This window comes from Pan paniscus, chromosome 19 (assembly GCF_029289425.2).
Source record: "Pan paniscus chromosome 19, NHGRI_mPanPan1-v2.0_pri, whole genome shotgun sequence".
In the NCBI taxonomy this organism is placed as follows: Eukaryota; Metazoa; Chordata; class Mammalia; order Primates; family Hominidae; genus Pan; species Pan paniscus.
In genome coordinates this window covers 14482510-14494223 of record NC_073268.2, presented here as the reverse complement: position 1 = coordinate 14494223, position 11714 = coordinate 14482510, and the positions used below count along the sequence as shown (strand labels likewise).

Sequence of the window (11714 nt, the reverse complement as noted above, 5' to 3'; positions counted from 1 at the left end):
TAAGATGGTGATAGTGATACCAACCTCACAGAGAAGTTGTGAGGATAAATTTTTTTTGTTTTTTGAGACCGAGTTTCACTCTTTGTTGTATAGGCTGGAGTGCAATGGTGCAATCTCGGCTCACTGCAACCTCTGCCTCCTGGGTTCAAGTGATTCTCCTGCCTCAGCCTCCCAAGTAGCTGGGATTACAGGCACCTGCCACCGCACCTGGCTAGTTTTGTATTTTTAGTAGAGAAGGGGTTTCACCAAGTCGGTCAGGCTGGTCTCGAACTCCCAACCTCAGATGATCTGCCCGCCTGGGCCTCCCAAAGTGCTGGGATTACGGGCATGAGCCACTGCGCCTGGTGTGATAAATTGAGATTATATATTTAAAATTTCTAACATAGAGTCTGGCCTACTAGTTCCTTCTTTATCCATTTATCTCCAATATCTAGGACTGTGGGCTAGATGGTATGTTTTAAGGATGCAAGGATAGAGCATGATAAGAAGAGGGTTTATCAAGAGTCCTGGGACAGGACTGAGAGGAAGGCTGGGATGCAGCTGGGGAGGGATCATGCAGGAGGGCTGTGCTGGGAGTTGCACCAGAGGCGTTGCTGCAGGTAGCCTAAGGGACGGCTTATTGAGGATTCAGAGAGGCCTCAAGCCAAAAACCCTTGTCAAGAGCCAGGTTTCTTAGCCCCAGTGGACTCAGTCATCCAGAACACTTGTCATTTAACTTAGAGAGGTTCCAAGATACCCTTGGAAAAAGCATTGATTGCTAGAAAAAATTTTCATTCCAGGAAAACTTTTCTTTCCTTCTTTGGAATCTGAATAAAGGGGCAGGAAACAAAGCAAGGTCTCTCCTCCCACCTTCCACCACCACACATATAATCCGTTTTGTTATTTAATCATGTATTTTTACTTGTATCTAAGCCAGGTCCTTTGGCAATGAGGAGGTGTGCAGGGATCGGGGTGAGGAAGTACAGGACTGGATGGAAATTTAAGGTAGGGCAGCTTTGGGGGATGCCGCTTCCAAATGAAATGGGGACCATCACTGTGTATTCCCCATAGTTGTGTGGTGAGCAGCTCTGGATACCCTGACCACAAAGCTTTGGGGACGATTTGTTCACCAGAGGATGTGAGGAGGACGGAATACTCAACGGCACTCAGGGATGGTGGAGCTTTGGAGCTGAGGCGGGCAAGGCCTCTCAGATGGTCACGCTGTTCTCTACCATGCTGGGTCAAAGGTACTCACAGGGCAGGTCCAGGACTGCATTCCGGACCTCAATCTCCTTGTCCATGGCAGCCAGTTCCTCCTGGAATTGTCTCAGCACAGCTTGGGGCTCAGGACCAGAGAAATATGTCTCCTCACGCTGCCCCAGGGCCACCTGAGAGGCAGAAGACAAGTTGGCTCAGCCCCTTGGGACTCTCAGCCCAGAATACTTCCCCTCCTTTGAGCTGCCTCCTTCCCAGGACCCAGGCATTTCCTTCTCACCATGACAGGCTGGCGTCTGCCAAGGAACTTTGTGAAGGTCTTTTGCATACGTGCCTGGTGGAGATTGGGCAGTAAGTCCACTATATCCTTCTCTGTCACATCCTTAGAGATGGGCGGGGGCTTCTGCATAGTGCATGGGCCATTAGGGATCCAGGAGCACCAGTCCAGCTGCAGGGAGGAGAGCCCAGAGAAATGCAGGCTGATGACCTGGGCATTTGATCCCCCACTTCTCCATCCCAGGAGCCCTTGTGGGATGATCACATAGGTTACCTGGCCCAGGTGGTTAGAAGCATGCTGACCTGTGCATGTGAAGATGCACATGGTGACAAAGTGGCAGAGCTGAGCCCGGGACTCTAAGGAGATGAGGAACCTGGTGAAATGAGAATCAGAGATCTCGAAACCAGAACACGAAATAGGTCTCAGGCAGGGAAAGCTATGTGGAGATACAGAAAAGAACTTTTCTGTGGTTCTGGCCTGCACACCCTAGGACTCCCACCTTGTGTGTGCTCAAAGGTTAATGCACTTGGGATGAACCTTGAGCTATGGGGAGAGGGGAGGGAAGAGTGAGGGAAAATACCTAAGAGAAGTTTTGTATCTAGTTCCAGAGGAAGCTCTTAGTGCAGAGGAGAGAGAACACTGTGTAGGAACAGGGCTGGGGAGATCAGGAGTGCTTGTTAGCATTTCTGGACACACTCTGGAGAATTCTCAGCTTCCTTGGGCAGGTGGGGTGTCTCATGATGATGTGAGAAGAAGCAGATTGTTTGCAGAGGAGTGGGTATTGACAGGGGTCAGTGGGGAGGGATCCATGTCTCACCCCTGGTCTTGGGCCCTCTGCAGTCCAGTCTCAGTCATCTCTCTGCACCAGGCCTGCAGCTCTAGATCATCCTTCATGGCTTGGTCACTCTTGTAGAAAAGCCCAACCATCCCCTCCACGTACCTGTTCCCTGGGAAGAAGACACTCAGTCTCAGGGGCCAATGCAGGACCTTCTGGACCTACAGTCCCCCGCCCCTCCGTTCATTGCCTCTCTGTGCCACCTTCACCTACCGGCTGATGATTCCCCACAGCCTGATGGCATCTTAGCCATAAAAAGAAGATTTCACATCCAGGAGCCCACGGTCAGCCAGGTCATCAGGAGGACAGAGGGAATGATAGGTCAAACAAGCCATGGCTCTCTGAAGAATGTCCACGTGGCCTCCACTACCAGTGCCCACCACCTGAGGATAATCCACAGGCATGCCAAGTTGCAGAGGGAGGGAGATGAGTATCAGGAAACTCCAGGCCTATGATCCTACTCTAGCCCTTTTAAGCAGGAAGCTCTTCAGGCATGAGGCAGGTTTGGGAGAGGCCTTCCATGGAGGAAGGAGAGCTTGGGGGATGAGTGGGAAAGGGGAACAACCCCTAGGATTCTTCCAATATTGAACCATCCTCCCCTTCACCCATCCATTTCCATACGAGGTCAAAAATTCCCCATTCGGAGACAAGACTACTCTGGGCCAGCGTGTTGATCGCCATGGTGTAGCGGAAGTGGGGGATCAGGAGCTGATTATGGAAGAAAGAAATGGGACATGGTCAAATAAGAGAGTTCCCAGCATCCATGAGGGAAGAGGATGTTAAAGGAAGTGACAGAAAAGGGAGAGGATGGGTCTTTATGAAATGGAGAGACTTCTCGTTAAATTGGAGTGGGTCAGGGTAACATTTGGGAATATAGAGATGGGAAAATGTCTTCTCAGAGCATCCCATGGTGAAAGTTTTAGGAGTTCACTTATTTCCACAGTTTCATGTCCTTGGAAGAATTCTAAAAATCCCATATCCTAGCAGGTACCCACATATGAGCCCATCCCTTTTTGCCTTCACCCAGACCTTCACCCTCCTATCATTATATTCCTTCTCCTCTCTCTGTCATACAAACATGTGCAATATTGGATACCCTAAAGAAAACCTGTGCTTGACCCCCACATCCTTGTCTTGCCATCTCCCTGTTTCTTGCTTTCCCTTTCACAGCAAATCTTCACTCAGTGTTGTCTTTGCTTACCCACCTCACATTTGCTGCTCACCCCCATGAATCAGGCTTCCTCCACTTCCCTGAGATGGCGCATGTCCATTTATTAACCAATGACTTCCATATTGAGAAATCCAAATGTCACTTCTCTGTAACTTTCTTGATCTCTTAGCAGCACTTGAGACAGATAATCATGCGTCCCTCTTGAAACGCTTTCTTTTCCTGGCTGCCATGGATTGCACTTTTTGGTTTTCCTCCTACCTCAATGAGGTTCCTTCTCTTGTTTCTTTTCTCACTCTGCTCCCTTCTCTCAGTCTGTAAATGTTGGTTCACCCTAGAGTTATATCTCGGTCAAATTCTCTACAAACCCTAGAGAACTTCATCCAGTACAATGACTTTGATACTTTTGTTTTCTAATGACTCTAAAATCTGTATTTTCAACCTACACCTCTTCTAGGAACTCCAGACTCACATATCCAGTTGCCCTCCTGACATGTGCAAATGGGTCTTTATAGGCATTGGAAGCCCCACATGGTCAGAAAATAACTCTTGATTCTTCTCCCCGCTAAGTAACATGGCTTCTTCTCTCATCTCCTCCCACTTCTTCTTCCTCCTCATCCCAATTCATGCCCTACACTTTAATCTCACCCAATCTCAGCCATTTTCCATGTTCCCTTGTTTCCTCGCCTCTATAGATCTTTGTGGCTGTAATGTTCCACCCCTCACTTGCCCACCTGGAAACCTCCTCAGCCAAAATTTCAACTCCTTTGCAAAACCTATTCTCACTTTTCCCCCCAACTCATAGTAAGTGTGTGTCCTGGGTGTTTCCATAGTACTGTGTATGTGTACGCGTGTGTGTATGTATCTGTGTATGTGTCTCCACATATAAATTGATTGCTGCTAGACTGAAATATACAAGGTTAGACTCTTTGTAGGAGTCTGAAATATGAAGGACAGTCAGATACAGAATGACAGAGATGCTGAAGTACCTTGTAGATAGGATGGAGGCTAGGCAAGCTTCTCATTGTAGCCACAGCAATAACCTCAGCAATCAAGTGTCCCCTCAGCAGATGTGACTGTAACTGCTGCAGCTGGAAATCAGAGCTCCGGACCCAGGTCTTGCCCAGGAGCCAGGCCATGGGGGGATGCGAGGGCAGAAAGAGCAGAGGTGGGGGACATCCGTGTCAAGGTGGCTGGAGCTAGAGCAGGAGAGAGAGTGGGGGCTGAGAACTTGTGTATCTAAGTCCCTAAAGGAGATCAGTGTCTGGTAGAAAAATACCTGGGCCCTCTCACCTGGATGACCATGGGTAAGAGTCCTCCAACAGGCTGAAGCTTCAGCATGACCAAAGGGGCTGCCACGTATTGCTGCTTAAAAATGATGACATTAGGCTTGACTCCATCCAGCAAGGAGAAGTCCACTTCAAACAGAGATCCAGCCTACAGGGCCAGGGGCAGGAATAGAAAACAGGGTTGGAGTTGTTTCTGGAGTTGCCTTTCTCTCATTTTCCAGGGTGGATCCTTCCTCTACCCATCCAAGTCTTTTTTACTTTAAGCACCAATCACTTTCCGCAGAACCAAAAAACTGAACGCAAAGTTTTCATAACTGATGTCTTCCTTCAGACTTGGAGCTCCCTGCAGCGAAGTTTCTGGTTTTCCACCACATAAGGCCACTGCATTCTTCACGTATCCCCTCTTCTGCCAGCTTTAGCCAATGTAGCAAAAATATTTCCTTTATCTACCCACCTCCCCAGCAAAACAGATTCGGCTTTTAGCTCTCCAAGGCTTTGTTTAGTTTTTCTTGCTATTTCTCTCCAGAAGCTTGCGCTTTTCCCTAAGGCTGATATATGTTCAATGAAGAAGGAAGAGAGGAACGTGGAGAAAGAAGAGAAAAGAAGATACAGGAGGAGATGTTGTAGATCAATGTTCTCAATCAGGGGCAATTCCTCCTCTCCCCAACCCCAGGACATTCAGCACTATCTAGACACATTTTTGGTTGTCACAACCGGGGGGATGCTGCTGGCATCAATGGGTAGAGGCCAGGAATGCTACTAAACACCCCACGATCCACAGGAAAGCCCCCCCCCCAACAGAGAATTATGTGGTGCAGAATGTTAATAGTGCCAACGTTGAGAAACCTTGGGTGTAGATGGAGGAGATGAGAGAAGGGGCTGGAGATGGGAGGAGAAGGGAGGTGGGGGTAATGGCTGGGATGGTGGATGGGCAGAAAGCCCAGCAGCACCTGGAGTTCTTTCTCCAGCTGGGTCTTCAAGTCTTCCATCCCTGGAGGCAGCACCAGGCAGGCCGGGAGCCTTGAAGAACGCCTCAGGAGCATGGGGTTTGCACCATTGAGAAACTGGTACCCAAAGAAGGCATCATTCTTCCAAGAATCATAAACCCGCTCTAGGAACATCAATTGGGGAGCACCCTGTGAGCTCTGAGCTCCGAACTCCTAATCCCACTGATCTAATCCTCCATCCCCCTCCTTTTTCAAATCCCTGGGTTGGAAGTCTGTATATTGGTTTTGGGAGGTTGTGAAAACTGACCAGCCAGGACAGTCTTTCCATGTGGGAATATTTTTTTGAAATCTTCCAGCCTTTTCACACAATTTATGAAATCCAGTGTCCCCTGAATGGCCAAGTCCTTCAACCTGTGGAAAGAATGGAGTGCAAGAAGATCAAGGAAGAATCCCACCTTGTGCCCTAGGAAGCAAGTGCCCAGCCTCTACCTGGCACTCACCCTTTTGCTAGGGAGACATTAAAGTCTAAATCCTTATCCTCGAGGAATCGCCCGTCCCTAGGAAGGTCCGGTTGCCTATTCCCTGCTATAGGCAGGATTAACCCATCTTTCCAGGAGCCCCACCTGGAGGAAGAACACACAGGTAGGGGTAAGGAGGCAGGTGGCGGGTTTCTTGGGATCTGGTAGGGGATCAAAGACTTCCTGGGGCTCACCGGTACACCTTCCTTCTTTCCTCGAGCTCCTGTTCCCGATATTTCTTAAACAGGTTCTGGGGGTCATCACTCACGGTCCGGGCTGGGGGAGAGGGACAAGAGCACATGCCCTCCCTGGTCACCCCTCCGCGCTCGGGTCTCCCCATCAGCCACCCTCCCCCTTCACTTCTCCCCATCTCCCTCATCTCTCATTTTCCCTTTTACAGTAGCCTCCCCCAACCCGCTTCTTCCTCCAGCCTGCCAGGGGCTGTGCCCCTTCTCCACCGAGCTCACCAGTACCCTCAGGCAGGCAGATAATTCCGTGGCCCTGCACCCAGCGGTAGCAGGGGAAAAAGGCCTCGCCTTGGGTCCCCGGGCCCTGCACTGAGATCCACTTGCAGAACCAGTCGAGACTCAACAGCACGTTGTGTTTGCGCAGCTTCACCATCAGGAGGCGCCCCAGGTGCAGGTTGACGTCGATCTCAAACTCTGCCTCCTGCGCAACAGTACACAGCTCAGGTTTTGGGGTCTTCAGGGAGGATGGCGGGGTCGGTGAACCTTCAGAGAATCCTGGCTCCGTTTCCCCTCCACAGCACACCCGGGGAGAGGTGGAGGTGAGGAGGAGCAGCTGGTATTGCGGGGCGCCAGCCTCCCCCCGGGCCTGCCGTGCACACCCCAGCGGGCGTCTCTGTCCTTCTGCTCGAGCAGGAAAATGCCTCTCATCTCTCCTGTTCCTCTCGCTTTTCCTATCAGGCGCACCAAGTGCACCCGACCTCAGCCCCTACCCCGCTTCCCAGGTTTCTCACGGGTGGGGCAGCAGCACCCTCCGAATGGCCCCGGCCCCCAGTGACACCTCTGAGTCCCAGGGCCCCAGCTCTCACCGCAGTCCGCGCTCACCTTTCCCCACACCGGTGGCAGCTGCTTCCCTAGGTCTGCCTCCCCGTGCTCGCCCACCAGCCACAGCTGCACCAGGTTGGGAGAGCCCGCCAGGAGCAAATCCCCGGTGGCTACGCGGACCGTGTACTTGCCCATCTTGCCCGGACCTCCAGGGAGATCCGGGGAGAAATCAGCTTTAAAAGGATCTGAGACCCAGCTCCCAGGGAACCACGCCCAGTCCAGAGTGGCTGTTGTATTTGGGTTTCAGGCTCCCCACCTCCCACCCACAGATTCCTCCCCGACTAGGAGGAACGCTGAGACTGGCGCCAGGCTAGGGTCTCTGTATCCAGAGTTTCTCCCGGCGGCTCTGGAAAGGGCAGCCCCACCCTTATTCACTTGGCAAACACTCCCTGATGCCAGTTGCACACCCTGCCATGAGCCAAACACAGCAGCCTACGGACGATGACAGCTAAACACTAGCTCCCACCCAATTTTGGTGAATACATAAATAAGATTGCCACGGAAGTGAAATGGCTTGATCACAGGGGTATTTTTCAATGGAGAGTTGACACTCCCCAGCCACTCCAGCTCACCCACGGCTCGCCTCTGTCCTGGACCTCCTGTGCTATCGTGAACAGAAGGGCTTGAACAGCCCTTCCACCTCCTCATGTTGAAAGAGAAATAAAGGGCCACTGTGTTTTCATTGAATGGGGGTCCATAATAAGAGCTCTTCTAGGTCTTTCTTGCATAAGCTACATCCAGATGAGTTGACATTTATTTGAAATAAATGTCTAGAACCTAAAGGTTCTTGTGGGGAAAAAAACTAAATGCAGCCTCTATTTAGATCTTTACAGTTTTCTCAAAACCTTTTATAGTTGTATGGCTGACTCCTAGTCATCAAATTGACAGTGACTTTTAAAAGATTAGTGTTTATGTAGTCATAAAATATTCAACTTATTTTTAAAAAATACCTGTATGTTTATACTCCTATTTCATTAGTTTGTCTATAAATTTCATCATTACAATAACAAATATAACTGATATAAACAGTTTTTTTTTTTCTTTTGAGACAGTCTTGCTCTGTTACCCAGGCTGGAGTGCAGTGGCATGATCTCGGCTCACTGCAACCCCCGCCTCCTGGGTTCAAGCGATTCTCATGCCTCAGCCTCCTGAGTAGCTGGGATTACAGGCGCCCGCTACCACGCCTGGCTAATTTCTTTTTTGTATTTTTAGTAGAGATGGGGTTTCACCACATTGGCCAGGCTGGTCTCAAACTCCTGACCTCAAGTCATCTACCCACATCGCCCTCCCAAAGTGCTGGGATTACAGGCGTGAGCCACTGTGCCTGCCATAAACAGTTTTGGAAGTTTACACAACTATTCTTGATAAACATAAAGCTCAACTGGTGGACATCAAAGTGCCGGGCAGGTCAGTTTTTTTTTTGGAGGAGATGGACAGTGTCAGTCTCCTGATAAGTTGGTGATGGGTAGGTAATTTAAAAGCTTCTATTATAAAATCTAGTCTCTCTGACACTGCCCTGTCCACTGCAGTCACATCTCCCAATACTCAAGAATCCTGAGAATACGAGCGGTCATGACACTTACTCACGTCATTCACCAATAAAACCCTCTATCCTTCCTCCTCAAAATCAGGAATGCTCTCCTATCCTCCCCATTGACCCCCACCCCTCACAAGCTTCACCTCCACTCTGTGCCCTACCATTATCCTCTAGAGCCTCAACTTCTCTTTGAAGAAGATCCTTCTAACATTTTGGCAACATATTCCCTCCACTTAACCTCTAATTCCCATTTTCAGTTTCAGTCACCGACCAGTGCAATAACAGCTTAGACTTCATTTGTCACTTAAAACTCACCTATAGTATATTACCCATTTTGTGGTTTATCCACTCAGCCCATGAGCCACTCTCCCCTTCCTGAAGGTTCTGACTGGAGAGAGAAGAAAGAGAGAGAACAATTGAGTTTCTGAGGAATTTCCAGGTCCTGTGAAATCCAGCTCAATTCTCTTCCTTGGGTTCTGTGAGACACCCAAGCGGCTTTCCAATAAATCCCACTTTGTTGCTTAAGTTAGCTTGAAGTAGGTTTCTAGAACAATTAACTCTACCATATATAAGACAAAAAAAAAATTCCTGTCAGAAGGGAATTGCAGTGAGTCTCAAGAGTTGAAGTATAAACATGAACTTGTGTTCCTTTTCTAATAACTCTTCCTTTCTCCTGAGTAGCGGTTTGCTTAACAGTTTCGTGGCCAAGTCCACAATTTTCCAATCATTCTTGTTTAATAGTATACTCTTGTTTCAATATTCAAGATTGCTTCTTTTATAGCTTCCATATCAAAGTCCATTCTAGACTCATCTCCTTGCCTCCAGCCTCCTTTCCTAAACTATGTTCCTCTCCACCTGTCCTAACTCAAGCTAAACCTGTTTTTGAACCTAGAGGCTTACAGTAAAGGAGAGGGCTTTTTATCTTTTTTTTAAAAAAATGAACTTTCCCTTTTTTTTCTCTCTTTGAGTCTCATATTCTCATACATCTATGAAGGAAGCAAAGAGAGAATGAAGAAACCACTTAGTAAGTAGTCAAATGTATCTCTGCCATCTGCTACTGGCTACCTGTGTGAACATTATATGGTTCTTATAAGCAATGTTTGGTTTTCTTGGAGCAATGTTCAGCTTCATGCCTATCTTTGCTACCAAAAGAACTCCTTCTAGAATGAAATCCGTATTTCATCGGGACACTATCCCAACGTCATTTTCAGGTTGGATGTTCCATTGTTTAGCCTGGAAAAACTGCAGTCTGATGGTTTCTGCCCTTCTGCTAGTCTCCACGACCCTTCATATGGAGCCACAGGAATCCCTGACACGCTCTTGTTTACCCTTTAAGGGCTGCAGAGAAGTAAAATGAGTTGAAAATGGCCTCCATCTTCTTCTAAGGCATAATACATTATGATTATTTCAGGCTTGGCACTCTTGACCAGTGTCTCATTAAAAAATGCTCAGTGAAATTTCTTCATTCAAACAGTAGCAAACATGAGTTGCTATATTAAAATATGCTCCCAAATTCAGAAAATACATGCCAAATAGCCCCTTCTTCTCCATAATGGAGGAATAAGACTGTGCAATGCTCTATACTGCTAAGATCTCAGAACTCTTCCATAATAACTTTCAGTATTCTACACCTCAGTGATGGTACTAGGAGATTCATATTCTGCCAATTTTCCCATATCAGTCAAGGACTCAATATAGAACAGTTGGAACACTTAAATTAGAATAATTATAGGAGGGTTTATTTACAAAGGAACAACTTATGGTGGATAGGGTGTGACGGAACCAAAAAGGGATAGTGCAGGAGCCTGAGGCTGGCAGCAGTGTAGCTGGCACCATCCCTGGGCCCAAAGGAAAGAGGAAAGAGAGAAGTAACTAGCTAAAGGGTATGAAAGCTCATAATAGTATCCTTCCAGGGAAGAAAGAAGAATGCATAAAGATAGAAAATAGATTTAAAGAGACCAAGTAGCTGTGTTGAGGAAACTCAAAGAAATTCAAGATAACACAGAGAAGGAATTCAGAATCCTATCAGATACATTTAACAAAGGGATTGAAATAATTTAAAAGAATCAAGAAATTCTCAGGGTGAAAAATGTAATTGATATACTGAAGACTGCATCAGAGTCTCTTAACAGAAGAATAGACTAAGCAGAAGAAAGAATTAGCTTGAAGACAGGCTATTTGAAAATAGTCAAATAAAAAAATAAATAAAAAATGAAAATACACAATCAGAAGGGACAAAAGAAAAAATAATAAAAAAGAATGAAGCACATCTATGAGATCTAGAAAACAGCCCCAAAGGGGCAAATCTAAGAGTTATTGGCCTTAAAGAGGAGGTAGAGAAAGAGATAGGAGTAAAAAGTTTAAAGGGATAATAACAGTAAACTTCCCAAACCTAGAGAAAGATATCAAAATCCTAATACAAGAAGGTTATAGAACACCAAGCAGATTTAACCCAAAGAAAACTACCTCAAGGCTTTTAATAATCAAACTACCAAGGGTCAAGCATAAAGAAAAGATTCCAACAGCAGCAAGAGAAAAGAAGCAAATAACGTAAAATGGAGCTCCAATAGGTCTCACAGCAGACTTTTCAATGGAAACCTTACAGGCCAGGAGAGAGCGGCATGACATATTTAAAGTGCTGAAGGAAAAGAAAACATTTACTCTAGAATAATACATATCGTGAAAATATCCTTCAAATGTGAAGAAGAAATAAAGACTTCCCCAGACAGACAAAAGCTGAATGATTTCATCAACACAAGACCTGATCTACAAGAAATGCTAACGAGTTCTTCAATTGGAAAGAAAAGGACATTAATGAGCAATAAGAAATCATCTGAAGGTCCAAAACTCATTGGTAATAGTAAGTACACAGAAAAACA

The 11714-nt window shown here is 47.1% G+C and overlaps 1 protein-coding gene across 1 annotated transcript; it reads right to left on the bottom strand.

The window, feature by feature from the left end:
* Window positions 1-349: 349 nt before the first annotated feature.
* LOC100993999 (polyunsaturated fatty acid (12S)/(13S)-lipoxygenase, epidermal-type-like) lies at window positions 350-7433 on the bottom strand. Its single transcript, XM_055101414.2, is given in 13 exon segments — window positions 350-1367; window positions 1475-1642; window positions 1745-1844; window positions 2289-2411; window positions 2520-2689; window positions 4464-4673; window positions 4768-4911; window positions 5714-5874; window positions 6018-6121; window positions 6211-6333; window positions 6423-6504; window positions 6696-6897; window positions 7299-7433. Coding segments are annotated over 13 exon segments (1902 nt in total). The 3' UTR covers window positions 350-1187.
* Between the last annotated feature and the right edge of the window lie 4281 nt (window positions 7434-11714).